Below are 17,955 nucleotides of genomic sequence, written 5' to 3' on the forward strand. Positions count from 1 at the left end.
TCATGCTCATTAACCTAGATACACACCCATTCACTTCAACATCATCTTAACCATCCAGTTAAACAAGTCAATAACAGTACTTCTGCCTATAACTGTTGTGGGATCCATAATGGTGTTGCTGCACTAGAGGTCATTCTTGCAGGTACAAGCCTGCTTTAGTTACAGCACCCAATTTATTTCTGCAGTCTTTAGCTACCTAGCTGAGAGTCTAGATGACAAATAGATGTCAACATAGATACATTTGCAAATCAAATATGTTTGCACAAATCTCCCATAACCACTTCAGAATTCTTTTAAGAGTCAACATGTGATCCACTGTTACACTCAAAAATGTATTGCTCCACCTTCGTGTTGCTCTTCCCAAATTCGAGGTTCACAGCTGGAGTTGTCTTGGCAAAGGTATTTTGTGAAACCCCAATATTTCAAGCATACACTCTCTCTTGTTTAAAAATGGGAACCACCTCCTCTGTCTGCCAGTCCACAGGCACTGTCCCCAACCTCTTCGCTACACTGCAGTGGCGTGTCAACCAACACAGCCCAACAAGATCTGGTTTAGTCTTGCCACTGTGGAGCTTTTTGGCTACCTCAGTGACCTCTGCAAGAGTGCTGGGTAAGGCTTCCCACAAGTCTTCCAACTCTCCTTTCTCTACATATGGTGTTTTCGGCTGGGTTCCTCAGAGTTTTCCATTCACTGTCCAACTACATCCCCAGTCGAGGTCAGCACTTCTTTGCTTCTGACAGCAGCCTGGGACAGGGCCTGCCTCCCTTTCCTAAGTTGTCTCACAGTTTCCCAGAATCTCTGAGTCCTTCTCTGTGGAATCCCCGAACTCCTTCCACACCCGTGTTTTTACCTGTGTGACCACAGAAGCTGTAGTCCTACTGGCCTCCTGATACCTGTACCTGTCTGCTGATTCAGGAGTCTCCTGGGTTAACCAAACCTACAAAGACCATTTACCTTCCGATCATCGTCAACCGTCACTGCAGGAGTCCATCATCGGGATCTTTATTTGCCGCCTCAACAGAGACTGTGACCTTGTCACCACAGCTCCTAACAGCCACCTCCCCAACAGATGCTTTGACCATGGCCCATTCAGATTCCATTTCCCCAACTTCTCCCTGGAAGCAGAAAAGATTCCTCTGGAGGTGGGAGTTGAAAACCTCAGAGGGCCCTCACTGAGATGTACCCAGTTTAACTTCACTACACATTTGGTTTAGCAAGGTCTGTCCTGCAGCTTCTTCATCAGTTGATCTATCTCGCCACCAGGTTGAGATCAGTTGACAGCTCTGCTCAAGAGTCCAAGACATATGGCCGAAGATTAGATAATTGACTACAAAGTCAATCATTAATCTTTAACCTGGAGTGCAAAATAGCTCACAATCAGACACCCACTTAGCTGTTGTCCAAGCATTAGGGACCACCAATATATTGGCACAGGGGTTTTACACTGCCTTAAACTCCTTATTCTGTGCTGATGATCATTTTGTTTTGTTATGAATTTCCAGTTCACATGAGTCATTATTTAGAATGCTTCTGTTTGAAGATCTATGATTTCCTGCCTAATTAGCAGTTGCTAATGAACCCAAACAACCTGTAATTCCACAATTAATTTTCTGTTCGATCACTGTTTCCCAGGTTCAATGAAATCAGTAGCTGCTGGATCAATCACTGCCATTTTTCTGGCTGTCATATTCCTCTGTGCCTTCCTATTGATTAGGTAAGCAGTTCAGATTTTCTGTGATTATATTTAGTAATACACCTTAAATTCTGTCAGTTGTTTAGTAATTTAATTTGATGATTCATTTGTTTGTTCATTCATTGTCCTATCCAGAAGAAAGAGGTACTCGAAACAAACCCCAGAGCCTGAAGAGAGACCAGACAGCACAGCACAGGTGAGGAAGAAGAGTTCAGGTATTACTCAGAGTCCACTCTCGCCTGAAAATTCATTTGAATTGTCCTTCATGTCCCTCTTTAGATACTTTCTTCACCCAAACTAAACCTTCTGTCTCTGTCACCCTCTCTGTTTTCATCATGTTCATTTCCATTTGATAAACCTGTAGCCATATGTCTGTGTCTCACCCTTGTTGTCCTTTACCCAGTCATCCTGTGTCATAAATTATAAAGTGCTGAGACTGTACTGTACTGTTTTCATCAACAGTGTTGGTGATGTGGCTTTGGCCCTTTCATTGCTGTTGGTATATTCCTCTCCATTTACATTACATTCTGTCCTGTTAGCTTTTTATAAATAACAGGGACTTAGGCAATCCTTGACTTTCATTGACCTCTACTGGTGACCAGTAGGGATTACAACAACAAAAACAGAAGTGACCTCTAACCTCTGGTTCACTTTTTGGCTTTGAAAATGAGGCTTGTGGTTCCACGACAGAGAACATGAAATAAACATCTTTTATAACAACCCCCCCACCCTTAACCCTGCAGATGTTTTACTATATGCTCATTTTGTGTTACAGGCCAATAAAAATCATACTTACCCACTTACTCACAAAGCTAAGTACTTAAGTAATCTTGTCTATGTGATTATTACCCTTCAGCTAAACATGAGTTCAGTGTACGACCACCCTTCAGCCGCAGTACAGAGAAAACCAGCAGAGGAGCCGGGCGACCTTTGCTATGCCAGCGTCAGCTTCTCTAAAAACCAGGAAGATCCTCTCTACTCCAACATCAGGCCAGCTCAGCACAACAGACACAAGCATGAAGAGGAGGAGGAGGAGGACGGTGTGGAGTACACTATTGTCAACTTTAAGAGTGCTGGTGCTTCCCCAGAGTGAGTCCATGACAATTTTTCTTTGCTACACAAAGTTTGAAACAGTCAATGTTATTATCCCCACTGTTTTATTGCTGTTGCATCTGCCTGTTATTTTAAACCTGTTCTGAGTTAATATGTTTTTTCATTCCCAGATTAAGACGTCAAGAGGCTGTGGAGGATGCATCTGCACTGTACAGCACAGTCGCCAAAAACCCAAGAGTATGAACACAACATGAATCTGTGGTCTGTCACTTTACAGTGTTTAAGCAGGTTTCCACAGTGACATTAAAATACATTTCTCAGGACTGACCTGGTCAATAATGAAGAAAAAAAGAGGCACCTGTAAAAATCCCACACATAAACAACGGAATCCACACATCCAGCAGATTAAACGAGATCTTCATGTGGACAACGTGCATCCATTAAACTCATCACCAGTTTCCATATAATCTTAAATGATTTAGTAAACTAGTAAATCCAACAGTTTCAGATGTTTGTCAGTTTATACTCTAGTGTACAATACCATGTTCACTGGTTCTGACTGGATGCCTCAAACCTGTTCAGCAGTTTAACCCCTGTTCTAAATCAGTGCGCAAGGTGCCGTATGTTAAACTGCTGGTTACAGTCATTTTACTTTGTCTCACGTTACCAGTTATCTCACTCTAACTAAATAAAATGCGTGAATATCAGGTTTGAGTCGATATTCTACATTAACCATTGTTATTACATCCAGCCTCGGAGTACTAGTATCAGTTAGCTAACAGTTTGTAATTTATGAATCCCAAAACAGATTTTGGTTAAAAATGTTACTAAGGAACAATATTTTACTGTCAGTGCTAGCAAACAATTTCCAACATCTTGTCAAATACATTTCTCTATATACAGTTTATCTTTACCACAATCTGTGGTTTTGTGTGTTTTTAAGGCTGTGACTTATTTCACACAGTTTTTGGTTTGTTAATCTGACTTGTTTGATGTTTAAATAACCTGATATTATATTTTTTAAATAAAGATATTCCAGTAATAAATTCTTTCCCCGGCATGTTTATGCAAGGTGTTCAGGGTTCAGATAACGGGGACCCAGGAGGTCATATCTCCCCTAAGAGAGATCTAAGCTCCCCTGAAAACAACAAACGTTTGAGTTTGGAGAGTCTCAAGAAACTGATAACTTATCAACATTCTTTGAATGTGATTGTGTTAAATGATAGAAAAGTTGTTATCAGACAGGGACGGATATCTCTCTCTCTGCCACCTTCTTTCAGTGCAAGCAATACATGAAAACTGACCACACCTCTGATCAGCCTACCCTACAATTATTCCATGGGACGACCGATTAGTTCTGAAGAAACAGGCTCAAATTTCTCTGTAAAATGGTGAATAATTCTTTTGTATAAATCTTTGTAATATTTGGTATGAGGCAGCGAAAGTGAAATGTTGGGCTTTTCAGTGCTGGTGTATGAAGAGCACAGATCCCACATCCTGTCCTTTATCTCACACCAGATTTCCTCCTGCTGTTGGTAGGCAGGAATCTACTGCAGCTCTGTCCACAGTCTACAGCTTTGGTGAGAGATCAGTTTGTTGCACATTCAGATTTGAAACTCTTACTGAGGAGGGTCCGGTGCACTTTGTGGTGTTTTCTCTGGCACCACAGTGGGACTTGAGGTTGGTTTACTCTCAGTAAACTATTTTTTGAAATATTTGCTTCGACTACATTTGAATCACACTTCACAAAACTGAAGAGGTGAAAGATAAAGAAATGCACCAGATTAACAAGCTTTGCTGCGTCTTACTTATTTTTTGAATGTACAATTGTGTTATGTGCTTCCTCGCTGTTTATCTTCTAGTACAAGTAGACAAGCTAGTAAGGCTAACAAAAACTCGCTAAAAATGATATTCGTGTCTCAAGAATTTGCCGAATGATGCCTTTTTTCTCTTTACAAAACCAAAACAGGAGAAAAAGTGTAAGGACTGAATTAAACAGTGTGTCAATCTGCTCTAATGTAAGCTGCAAACATGCCTTGCTAACTAGTTTACTGCCAATTTTGTGGGGTAACAGGTTATGTTAGAAAAATACCTGTTCAGGACTGGAACATCGAGATAGTAGTATGTCAGAAATCAGCCAACATCTGTTGAAATGCTAGAAATGAGAAGCATGTTTTTGTTTACTTCTTAACTATCTAAGACCGATTGTTTGAAAAATTACTGTGATTTTCGAGTGGTAAATCTGCCCCAGTTATCATTGCAAACTTCATGTTTGATCTCATGGCCGTACTCACCATTGAGGTCACCGACGTCTGGACCTCGGTATGTTTTCCGTTGTACAATGCCAAGATTTCCGACTTGCTCATCTGATCTCCGTCACTGCTTGTGTGTGTGTGTGTGGGTGGCTGCTGGTGAAGTGGATGATCTTGTCATTACTACAAACTCTTTTGGTTCTTTGATTATGTCAACAACTTGAGGAAACCGGACAGGCAGCTGAATCCATGCGAAGCGTGATACAGGTAACTAGAGAATTTTACTAGTGGACTGCTTGTGGTTCAGTGCCATTCATCCCCAGACATCATCTGACGAAGCTCATGTGCAGTCGCGTTACGTCACTCAGTGGCTTTCCATCATGATGCCGGCTAGTTAGTTTTACTTGAGTGAATTAACTAGTGAGCCAGCTAACGTTAATTCCATCCATCCGATGGTAGACTTAGCTACAAACTTTCAACAAATGTTCAAATGCTTTTCTTTTAGTTCAGTTTGTGTAAAGGGGTTGAAATTCATGTTACCCCTACAAATTTTTATTTTTGTTGCAAAATGAGCCTAGCGGAGGCCGGTAACATTTACATAGGCCATAAATATCAAATCTGTGTTTCCTTTCTTCATTGAGACAGACGAAAATGAAAAGACAACATCAATCAAAGCTCAGCTTTTGGAAGGGAAGAGATGAGGAGACAGAGAGAAAAAGAAAGAGAGAAGGTGATGGAGATGAGAGATGAAGAGCAGGGACTGCACACTGTGCCCAGGATAGGATTAGCATTATGTCCCTGTGCTGTTCAGCACAAACAAAAACTGACCTGATCCATTTCAAACAACGCGATTACCACAGATAGACGTTTTATGTTCTTTGGTAATTACAGTGGAACCTGTGGGCTCAATTTAACAACACAAACACCTAGCCTGTAATAATATTGTATTATTGCAAAAATATATTATTGTATAACACAGATTTTGCTTATGTTTATACTGTTTGACACACATTTCTGTAATTCAAATCCAAAATAATGAAAACTCAAACACAAAGATGAAATCAAGAAGGTGTATGTAATGTTACTAAATTATTTTTAGTACACTTTGGGTGTCTGTAGTGTGAATTTCCCCTTACTTAAACATTTCCCAACATTTCCCAATGTTTCGTGATCATTTTAGTCTCTTCTGTATTTCCAGATTATAGTGTGGGTTATTATCATGCTAGTATGGAAATATTGACATGCGTAGCAACAGTAACTGTGGGGTGGGGATGGCCAATGGTTAATTGTTCAAATGTCCCTTTTTTTCCCTGAGCACTTTAAACAAAGTTTTTCAACTTTCAAGATAACATGGACAACTTTTGTCAAGTGGACCTTGAGGTAAGACTGTTTTTATCACCAGTGCTTTCCAAAGTCGAGATGATCTGTTAAACTCAATGCATATTTTCAGGAGACCAATCGAGCTGTCAGCTGTGGTTGTTACAGCCTCTGTTGGTGTCAGAGACAGATGAATAAGGAAGCTGACATTGCTGGCTTGAAATATTCCACATGTATCAGCTCAGAAACTGAACTGTGACATCAATTATTCTTTTGATGTAAAATGTTCCTCTTATGAGTGGGGTACTGTGGTGTGGATGGGTTGGGTACTAACAGGCCGAATAGTGTACAGTATATTAGGAAGTTCATACATAGTTTTAGCAGAACGAATCATTTCTGCATTTCATCTTGAGGACCGAAATTCAGCTGTTCATGCATGTTAATAATGTAAAGAGGAAAGAAGCCGGGCCAGATGTTCTCATTTGTCAACAGATTACATAAGTTTTCTTTTAAGACCACATCTTTATGCAAAGCTGTTGATTTGAATAACTGATATACTGCACAGTATCTATCTTCTGCCATGTTTTAACAGACAGAGATGAGCAGAGCAACAATGAGTTTAACAGCAGCAGCGAGTGGGTTTGTTGTCTTCCTTCTCTCTGTGTCAGGTACTGTACATCTTCATTTATATTTTAGGGTATGTAGCACACTTATTTTAGTTGAAGGACTTTGAGGTAAGGTAGGTTTAAGCAAAATGTACTGAGTAACTACTGGTAATTAGTTACTGGATCACCAATAGATTTGATGATGGATGACAATGTGACATTTGGCCTTAAAACCCTGCAACACCAGACATTTGCTTGCTATGAAAGTGGATATTTAAAATGGATCATATTTAAGTAGTTATTATTTTTCGAACTGTTATGTCTGTATCTTTGCACACAGAAACTTTAAAATAGTCAGTGAAATAAATCTGAGTCTCCATTCGGCTCAGCTGTGTGGACTGAATGTACATCTCCATCAGTAGAAAAAAAAACATGTTCAACCTAACAGAAAATAAAAATCCAGCTAGGTTATAAGTGATACCAGGTCAAATACTGAAGCATAAAGAAACCAATACAAGGAAGGGGAAGACAGTGGAGTATTTCTTTAATTTAAACCTATGTGGTGAGTTTGCTCTGGACTGGCTGCCATGCTAATACAACACCATGTGTTGACAGATATAAAGCTGAAAACGTAACGCTTAAAAACAGTGGAGTGCTCTTTTTAGAGAGAAAATATCCTAAGGAAGGTAGAAAAAATCCAGACAGTGCCATTAAATCATTTGAGCCAGTCACTGAGTAGCTGTGGCTATTTCTCATTTTCTTTACCTCAACTTGCTGAAATCAGCATTTCATTATTACTTTACATGTGTACTAAACCATGAGAGCCCAGTTAACGTGATGATGTTTTGACCTTAGTGTGCAATTTCTGTAACACTAATGAGACTTCATATTACCAACATACTGGCAGTAGAGAGTTTCACATCCGTGTACCTAAAAATAAATATTCAGTTACTTCTTTCCTTTAGTAGGTTTCTGTTCCTTCACTGTCCCTTCAAACACTGTGATGCTCTGCTTTAGCGCACATAGATATTAACTGTAAAAACGTAGTGTGCATGATGCTTAATCACCTCTGACTTTAATGTGGGAGACATTTTTGTGTCTTGTCACAGACCTCCAATAATGTTAGCCTTTTTCTTAACCGTAAACATGTATTTTCCATAACCTTCCATACCATAACCATACTGTAGTTTCCATGTGCCTGTATTGTAGAAAGTGAGACTTTGGTATCAGACAATATATGTATCTCTTGGATGAACTGTGTTAACTTGTTGTCTGGTTAGTGACCGCGCTATCTTACCAGCCACTGCGCTAATGCAGCTGGCCACTGCTAGCATGTTACCAGTCAACACGCCAGCCACACAACTAGCCCTGCCAGTAGTAACTACATCACCAAACTTCCACCACTGACTATTTCTTTAGGAATTACATTGCATTAAAATCCTTTACGCCCAAACAAGCTCCTTTGATTGGCCAAGAGGGTTCTGTGATCTCTGAACAGTGCCCGCCCCTGGCTCTACAGGTTCACAAATCAGTTTTGCTCCACATTTCACTGAGATATGTGGTGGAAAACTGAGAGCGAGCAGAACTTGTCTTTTGTGAGCGAAAAAACATCATTTGAGACTCGTAGCAGCAGATTGAAGCAGTTGTAGTCACTGACTTGTGTTTGTGCCAAGAAAAAACAATATTTGTGAGAAAATATTCTACAGGTGTGCAACTCTCATTGCATGAATCCACATACTGATTTGCAGATGTGCAAATTTTGTCCATGACTTCACATTTTTTGATACAGGTGTGTGACTGTGTTTTGCACCATATTCACTGCAGCAACTGTAGCAAAAATGCAAGTGTATGAGTTTCTTAATTTGTGATTTGTAGCATTTAATTTGTGCACCTGCAATGAAGAATTTGAGAAGGTGTAACTGTTGTGTTTGTGGGAGAGAAAAAACATTCTACAAGTCTGCAACTACTGAAGCATTTTTCTCTGTGACTTCAAATTTACTGTCACACATGTGTCACTATTTTCTACAACTACAGATTCCGCTGTCACAGGTGCTCAGTTGCTCATCTCATCCTTTTAAAGGTGTATCATGAAGAGCATTTTGTGACAGTGACTGCAGTAAATATGATTCTGGGCTTCTTGAAACTGGTCCAGATTACCTTTCCCCAAGCACCTCCACACATTCAAGTCTGTCTCCTGATGTTGTTATGAGTCTGACTGTAGTTTCTGATGTGCTCTGTGTTACAGTGATACAGGGTCAGAATGACTGGGGAGTGACTTACACCTCTACTCAGATCTGTGCCTTAAAAGGATCAACAGTGGAAATAAGCTGCAGCTACAGATACCCATCCAGAATAAACAGCCTTGATACTACAGTTGAGAAAGCATTCTGGGTTACTGAAATGAATGGAAATGAAAGTGTGGATCTGAGAACAGAGTCAGAGTACGCAGGTCGTGTGCAGTACAGCTGTAATGAGAAGAGCTGCACTCTGAGAATCCCAGACCTGAGAGAGAGCGACTCAGCTGAGTACAAGTTCAGGTTCATAACAAACCAACCAGGTGGGAGTTTTACTGGTTCACCTGGAGTCACTTTGTCTGTCACAGGTAACATTTTTGTTGGAAACCATGTAAGTTAGCTCCAAATGCTCAACATTTGGGAAACACTATCAATCTCGGTGTTCCTATTATCATGTGTGTATGTTGACAGTTCAGTCTAAAGTTATATTTTTGAATATTTAAAAAATCTAGGTTTCCACGTGCAGATGAGCAGATCAACACCATGCAGAACTGAAACATGTACATGGTCACAGCTTATGTGTCTCAGCAGTTGTCATCTACCTGATCAAGCTTCCTACATCTGGTACAAGAATGGACAGCAAATTCAGAAAGAGACATCTTCTTCTTATTCAGACTACTTTTATCCTGCAGACAGCTGTTCCTGTGCTCTTAAAGGACATGAGGATTTTCCTTCTCCTTCAGTGTGTGAGTTTACTCCAGTTTCCCACTAACACTAACTGATGCAGTTTTGAACTTTTTAGCTATGTTCTGTACCATGATTTCATGTATCTTTTATGTTGGCGACCCCGTATTCAGCATTACAACCAGCTGTGAACTAAGGCAGTACAGACTATAGTTTTCATAATACTAATCAAAATATTTAATTTTTTCAGGTGTCCATGGTCATTCATGCAGCAGAGTGACATACACTGACAGAAGCATCTGTGCCTTCAAAGGCTCATCACTGGACATTTCTTGCACATACAACAGTTATTACAGTTATTATTATTATTATTATTATGATAAATCAACATTGTGGTTCAGTCCTGAACGTAGTCATCAGTGGCAGAATCCTTCACAGCCTGAGGACCTTAGTGAAGACTCCCAGTATGCAGGTCGTGTTCAGGTCCTTGAGACAGAGGGAGGACGCTCCACTCTGAGAATCACTGACCTGAGAGAGAGCGACTCAGCTGAGTATCGCTTCAAATTCAAAACAGGGAGCTTTGAATGGAGGAGTAGTTTACCTGGTACAACTCTGACTGTCACAGGTACTGATGAACACAGACTGAACATGTAGTTAATGTAGCAGAATTTAATGTAATGTTGAAATATATGTATTCATCATGAGATTATATGTGTTCTTATTGAAAATGATCAGGTAATACTTTACAATAAGGGACACACAATTTTGAATAGTTACCAGGGAACAAATGAGGAACTAACTGCTAGTGAGCCATTAGTTGATGAGAAACTCCTAATCCAATTTTATAGAATAGCTAATGATTAGTTAATTTAGAAATGAATATGGAACGAATCAGGAATGACTTGATTATTGATGAATCGTTAATAAATACTTCATTAATAATTCCTAATGGAGGACTATATAGTAGAACAGACTGGGAAATCCTATATTAATGAATCATTAGGTCATGATTAGTTCATGAATATCTGTGAATCGATCATATTGACCACTTTGGCACAAAACTAGTAACGACTCATTCATTACTAATTACTTAAACATTAACGGTGTAGTCCCTCATTCTCAGTGTTCATTGTAGAAAACTAATCTGGACACTGTTTTCAGAATTAAACGTTTTGGCTCCCATCCGGAAGTCAAATTGTGAAAAATGGACTGGGAACTCAGAAATTTGCTACTCTGTGTTACATAAACCCTGCCCTCAGGAAGGAGTCTACCTGAGTATCTGTTGATTACTCTGGCTAGTTTCACCTGAAACTGACCTAATTGTTTCCATGATGGCCCGGTAATCAGTAATCAGGCCTATTGTTTTCTGGCTGCACCTCCCTCATCACTGTTAAGTACCTGATTAGCATATGATTGGCGTGACCAAGGTGCTAATACACTGTGGTAAACTCAAACAATTACAAAGCATAAGCACATTGATGAGAAAAATGTGATTAACTGCAGTTAAACCTGTGCTGTTGTATACCTGTATGTTTTACATACATAGACTATTCACATGGTTAGATAAGAGATTAAAATCTACATAGAAAAGTGGTACAGTAGATTGTACATGGTGTGTTGACGTTGTTATGGATGAAAGTTTTTGCATATGCTGCTAAATGTGTCTACAGTTCAGTGTACTAGGTTATATCCTTTGGCCTGAAGGGGATGAAGTTTTACAGGCAACTCTGTGCTATATGACATTCCTGTTCCTTGTTCACAGATCCAGATTTACAGGTGCAGGTGATCTGGTCTTCTACTGGTCCAAAGCTGATTTGTCACAGCAGCTGTCTTCGTAGTCGTTCTTCTTTTGGTTGGTACAAGAATGAAACGAAAATTAAGGAAGAAACATCTCCTTCTTATAGAGGACACATTGATCCAGCAGACAGTTATTCCTGTGCCTACGAGGGTTACCGCTCTCTTCCAGTGTGTGAGTTTACCATTAGGTCATGAACAAAGCAGACATAATCAATATTGTTAATATTAATATTGTTAAGGAAACAATGGATCACAGGACTGTATTAGCTGCTAAAGAGCCAGATATTTCCATCAGGACTTTCATCCATACTGTTGTTTTCTATCTGCTGAATGAACTTTACAAGGTGATAATATAAGTCTTGTGTTGTCTCGTATCAGTCTTGTTTTTGCTGCCACCAAGTGGCAACCCCCCCAAATCAGATATTGGAGGTTTGACCAAAAAAGGATGTTGATGTTTCTCAATCATGTCCTCACACTTATGCTGTGTCTACGCACAAAAGGGTTGGATAGAGTATAATAAATCAGAGTGTACAGTAATCATTATTATCCTCTCAGCCAGTCACATTGCTTCTTTCAACACTTTTAAACAGCTCTGAAAAACTATTTGACACAACAGTAAACATATGGCAGAACACTTAAGCAGCCATTAAAGTTTGTTAATGTTGAAATTTGATAGCGGAGATCCTGAAAGTCTCGATAACACATTTACCATGGGTGTTGTAATTTTATTAAAATCCATAGGTGAAATAGCTCGATTTGTAATTTGTGTTAAAAGTACGGCATGGTACACTAAAAGCAAAAATTAAAGGTCTTTGACTAGCTTTTGATGAGAAAACTGAATAGAAATATAACTTTGGTTTGTTTACAAAACTCCACAGGGCACTTTTAATAATGTGAAACACAGAAGTGTGGTGGAATTTTGCAGCAGCCTGGTGTTGATTGTGCTTGATTTAATCGAGGTAACCACAGTGGATCATTGTACCTCATGACACTCCACTTTCATGTACTTTTCAAGCACATACTGTCTACGTGTGACAGTCGGAGCAAACATAATACAGGAACAGGAAAGGTAATATCAATAAAAGGGGCCTTGTTTTTTTTTTCCAAAATAAATCATAAGGTTCACCCCACTCCCAATAATTGTCGTATAGTCTCTTATGTAGACTCAGCAGGATTATTTATACATATAGAACAAAATAAGGAAGTTAACTGCCAACTGGCCAATAGCACTTAAACAACAACTACTATAACTAAACTAAAACTTTCTTGGCAATAGGAGAGGTAAACAGGCTTTACACAATATAGACATTATTAAGAGCTTGCTCTTGGCTGCTAGATCCCACCAACAAGAGTCTAACACACTAATATGAAAATCAGTAGTAATACTCAGTGAATAACACCCTCTCATATTACGGTATGTTCATATTATCTCCTCCAGATGCTCCGATGGTTCCCTCAGTGTTGATGAGTCCCCCTGGTGACATTATGAAGGACTGTTCAGTGACTCTGACCTGTAGCAGTGATGCTAAACCAGCAGCTAAATACACCTGGTACAAGAAGAACCAAACACTGCTCATTAAAGAACCACAGCTTGTCTTCACGTCCATCCAGTCCTCTGACTCTGGAGAGTATTACTGTACAGCTGAGAATGAGCTGGGGAGGAGGACATCTGAACACATCTTTATTAATGTGAGATGTGAGTAAAAACATCTTACTTAAAAGCAACAAATAGCTTAAATCTGTCAGATTTGTTGCATCCTGTTAACAAAGGTCAGGTTTTGCAGATCTGCAGCTGTAGTTGACTGAGCAGCTCCAGTAGATGTTGAGGTAGTTTTGATCACGATTGGTGTTCATATTTACTTTGCTGTACAGGGGATTCAAACCATAATTTTCATCACAAAACCTCCTCCAAAGTTCTAGATGCTGCAACACACCTCGATTCATAAAGATCTATGTTAATACATCTCTTCCAGATGCTCCAAAGACCTCCTCTGTGTCAGTGAGTCCCTCTGCTGAGATACTGGAGGGCAGTTCAGTGAATCTGACCTGCAGCAGTGATGCTAACCCAGCAACTACTTACACCTGGTACAAGGAGAACCAAACACTGCTTCAAGGACCAGAAGGCATCTATCATTTCACCTCCATCAGCTCTGAGAACAGAGGGATCTACTACTGCAAGTCTGAGAATCAATATGGATGGACTATGTCATCGTCTCTATCAGTAGATGTCCAGTGTAAGTATAAAAATCATATCACTTAGACACTCAGTGAATTTAAAATTAGAGACAGTGGATGTAAAAGGGTTTGAAAAGGGTTTTCTGCTTTGCATGTTACCATTAAATCTGCCCCTCAAAGACGGTGCCACACTCAGAGAGCCTTTGCCTAAAATCAGCTGTGCACACATGTTAATGAGTTTATACATGTTTTTTCACCAGATGCTCCAAAGCTTCCCTCTGTGTCAGTGAGTCCCTCTGGTCAGATAGTGGAGGGCAGTTCAGTGAATCTGACCTGCAGCAGTGATGCTAACCCAGCAGCTAATTATACCTGGTACAAGGAGAACGAAGACTCACCAAAAGCATCAGGACAGATCTTCACCATCACTGACTTCAGACCTGAACACAGTGGGAATTATTACTGTGAAGCCCAGAACAGCAGAGGAAGTACTGACTCCACCTTACATCTGATTGTTCTGGCAGGTACGTTATGTGCATTCACCTGCATACACCTCTTTATTACAGATTTTATTTGGGTTCCACCCATGTTACAGGTGGTGGCAGAATTCCCTCACATATCCTTGACCTGGCCTGCCTAAACATACTGAAACTATTTTTAATAAAACACACACTTAACAGTTTCTAACACTGAATGGTTTGATGAGTATGAAAATTATCTCTACACAATTGAACACCTATGGGAGGTTGTGGAGTGTTGTATTAAGCTGTAATTACTCAAACGTCCTGTAATTCCTTCTGATTATCCAGGTGCGAGGAAATCAGCAGCTATGGGATCAATCATTGCCATTCTTCTGGCTTTCATACTCCTCGCTGTCTTTCTATGGATTAGGTGAGCAATTGTGTGTCACTATGATTATTTTCTCTAATGTATCTAAAATGTTGTCGTCTGTTCCCTAAATGTATTAGTTAATTCATTCAATTGCTCGTCATCCTCCTATCCAGACGAAATAAGTCCTTCACACAACAGTCACAAGGTGGAGAGAGACCCGACAGCACAGCACAGGTGAGAAAGGAAGAGTTCACGTACTCAAGTGATAAAGAAAACATACTCATCTGGAAAGTGTTTTTTATTTCACCAAGGATGGTTAGTTTACCCACATCATAAATAAACATTTACTCAATTACCTTCTTACCCTTTGTGGTATCTAGCTATTCAAATTGTTTGAGTTTTTTTTGCCCAGATTTTGAGATGCCTCTTATACTGCTACCTAAATGTAATGGTGGTGAATTGAATTTGGTATATGTCACTTAAAGCTTGTACTTTTCATATAGTGACTTTTTCTTTTAGAAAGTGGTTCAAATGAAAACTGTGTTCTGTGGATTACCTTGCATAATGTGGACACTGTTTCTGGAGAGACACACTGCTGTTGTTTTTCAAATATATGTATTTCTTTGAACATCACAATCAAAATTACATTCAACTCCATTGCATCGGCATGGTGGTGGATATCTCATGGGGGAAATCTCAACTGCATGGCTGGATACAATTAGTTAGAAACTAAGCTTTAGTATTGGTAACGTGGGTGTACAGACCCTTAAGGCTAAGAAAAGTGACTTAAAAATGTCTCACTTTATTACATGTGACTTTATTGGCTTCACTTAACTAAATAGTGATTTCTGCAACAGGTTAATGAAGCCCCCGCTTCCACCTTACACTGCCACTTTATGTTTGTATTTATTGACATTTGTTAAAAATATCCAGTGAGAAGGTCTGTCAAGTTTATTCATATAGCTCAATATCAGATACAGTATTATTATAAGAAGTTACATAAGAAGGCAAGGTACAACACCATACTGAATAAATGAAAACAGATATCAAACAAATATTTAAAAATAAAATATACTGTCTTCAAAGTATTCTAAGTCAGAGGTTTTCAGAAATTCAAGAAAGATTAGTGCCAAGCTTTAGTGCCATAATATGATAAAGTACCATTTTTCTCATCAGTTGCAGGCAAGATAGTGAGTCAAACTGTGCGACTATAACACATGCCCCTGACCAGGTTCATGAAAGCATATGTTACCACAGTAATTTAACTAGCATCCATCCATGCCTCTCAAATCAACTTTAACTTAAAATCTAAGTTAAATAAATCTACCACACAGGCTCAGCTAAACAAAATGTTATATAAATCTCTCTCATGGTGGCTTCAGGATTACAGTTGTTTGCCTCAGCAAAGTAGGATTAGTTTCACAGCAAAGATCACCAAGTATTGTGCCCAGAAACTCTCAGTACCTGGTGAAGAACTTGTAAAGAATTGAAGAACAAAATGACATGATATATGACATGATATATTTGAAAAACAACAGCAGTGTGTCTCTCCAGAAACAGTGTCCAAATTATGCAAGGTAATCCACAGAACACAGTTTTCATTTGAACCACTTTCTAAAAGAAAAAGTCACTATATGAAAAGTACAAGCTTTAAGTGACATATACCAAATTCAATTCACCACCATTACATTTAGGTAGCAGTATAAGAGGCATCTCAAAATCTGGGCAAAAAAACTCAAACAATTTGAATAGCTAGATACCACAAAGGGTAAGAAGGTAATTGAGTAAATGTTTATTTGTGATGTGGGTAAACTAACCATCCATGGTGAAATAAAAATGACAATTACATTAAAGTACCTGTGGGATTTGGGGTGGGATTGTAGGAGGTTCTACAATCCCACCCCAAATCCCACAGGTACTTTAATGTAATTGTCATTTTGTCAACAGGGCAATAAAAAGGGCAATAAAAATTTAGTTTTGCTTGAGTTCTGTTTGTCCCGTCAGCTTAACACAGGTCCAGTGTATGACAACCTATCAGCTGCAGCACAGAGACAAGCAGCAGAGCAGCAGGATGACCTTCACTACGCCAGCATCTGCTTCTCTCAGAACCACGCAGGTGCTCTCTACTCCATCAGGCCAGCTCAGCCCCACAGACAAACAGAGGAAGAGGACGAGGAGGACGGTGTTGAATACACTACTATCAAAATTGACAATGCCCCAGGGTGAGCAGCTCCTCCCACATGAAATTTTTAATCGCTATACGATAATAAAAAAAAAATACACATTGGGTTAGAAACTGTCAGTGTGAATGAATTATTTTTCCTTTCACAGAACAAGACGTCAAGGAGATGGGGAGGATTTATTTGCACTGTACAGCACAGTCAACAAAAACAATGTGAACACAACATGAATCTGTGGTCTGTTGGATATATATATAGATTTTCTCTGCACCTTGTATAAGCAGGTAGCCACGCTGAGGTTAGGGATACTGTGCTGTGTTCAAAACCTAACATGGCAGCAGCGGATGGCCGCCCACCATTGAGTCTGGTCCTGTCCAAGGTTTCTGCCTCTTAAAGGAAGTTTTTTCTTGCCACTGTAGCCAAATGCTTGCTCATGGTGGGATTTGTTGGGTCTCTGTAATTAATTTTATAAAGAGTGTGGTCTAGACCTGCTCTATAGGAAAAGAGCAAAGAGATAACTTCTGTTATGAATTGGTGCTATATAAATAAAACTGAACTGAATTGAATTGTGCATTCCTTAGGACACACATGGCTATGCAGCATCAAGGCAACCATCAAAAATAAAAACGTGGGGTATGTAAAGACTTGTTTGTTTGGTTTCTTAAAGGTTGGTTGACCCAAATAACATATTTTCTCACTTACCCCTACTGGTATCTACCCATGCAGAAAGCTTTGATTTTATTTGTCCACCTGCATAACCAGATACCAATAGGGTTTTTCCTTTGTTTAGTGATTTGGGTGAACTGAAACTTTAATGCAAGTTTGCACAAAAACAAAAATAACCTGAAGCATAGGAAGAAAACTCTGAATGGCTTACTGCCACATATATATATCATCATGCATGATGTATGTATATTGTAAGGATAAAATACAATTAAAATACAATCAACATTTGTGTGACATTATTTATCAGAAGCCTTTATTTTACCCAATTTATTTGTAAATATGCTGGGACTCTCCAATCTCCCAGGCTCCCTGATCTACAAAATTATTATCAGTGCAGGTTGTCATGTTGGATTCCAATAACACTGATAACTACTGCGAGCATGTTTTATGGCTTTTATTGCACCTTACTT

At 39.3% G+C, this 17,955-nt stretch overlaps 2 protein-coding genes across 9 annotated transcripts in view; both read left to right on the plus strand.

Annotated features, from left to right (window-relative positions):
• Positions 1-3,246, plus strand: part of LOC122874125 (B-cell receptor CD22-like) — a 65,412-nt gene extending 62,166 nt beyond the window's left edge. For all 8 annotated transcript variants that reach the window (XM_044191747.1, XM_044191738.1, XM_044191745.1 and 5 more), the window contains 4 exons: positions 1,634-1,715; positions 1,830-1,890; positions 2,551-2,783; positions 2,918-3,246. In XM_044191747.1, coding sequence (XP_044047682.1) covers positions 1,634-1,715; positions 1,830-1,890; positions 2,551-2,783; positions 2,918-2,990 — 449 coding nt within the window. In that variant the 3' untranslated portion in view covers positions 2,991-3,246. The remainder of the gene's footprint in view (positions 1-1,633; positions 1,716-1,829; positions 1,891-2,550; positions 2,784-2,917) is intronic.
• Positions 3,247-5,255: 2,009 nt separating this feature from the next.
• LOC122874128 (B-cell receptor CD22-like) lies at positions 5,256-17,461 on the plus strand. The gene is made up of 14 exons (XM_044191750.1): positions 5,256-5,266; positions 6,345-6,379; positions 6,909-6,984; positions 9,167-9,523; positions 9,668-9,901; positions 10,090-10,464; positions 11,602-11,808; positions 13,075-13,332; positions 13,610-13,870; positions 14,072-14,332; positions 14,618-14,699; positions 14,813-14,873; positions 16,644-16,861; positions 16,971-17,461. Exons 2-14 carry the CDS (start codon positions 6,350-6,352, stop codon positions 17,047-17,049), a joined length of 2,499 nt encoding a protein of 832 aa, XP_044047685.1. The 5' UTR covers positions 5,256-5,266; positions 6,345-6,349; the 3' UTR covers positions 17,050-17,461.
• Positions 17,462-17,955: the final 494 nt, after the last annotated feature.

This window comes from Siniperca chuatsi, linkage group LG3 (assembly GCF_020085105.1).
Source record: "Siniperca chuatsi isolate FFG_IHB_CAS linkage group LG3, ASM2008510v1, whole genome shotgun sequence".
NCBI lineage: Eukaryota > Metazoa > Chordata > Actinopteri > Centrarchiformes > Sinipercidae > Siniperca > Siniperca chuatsi.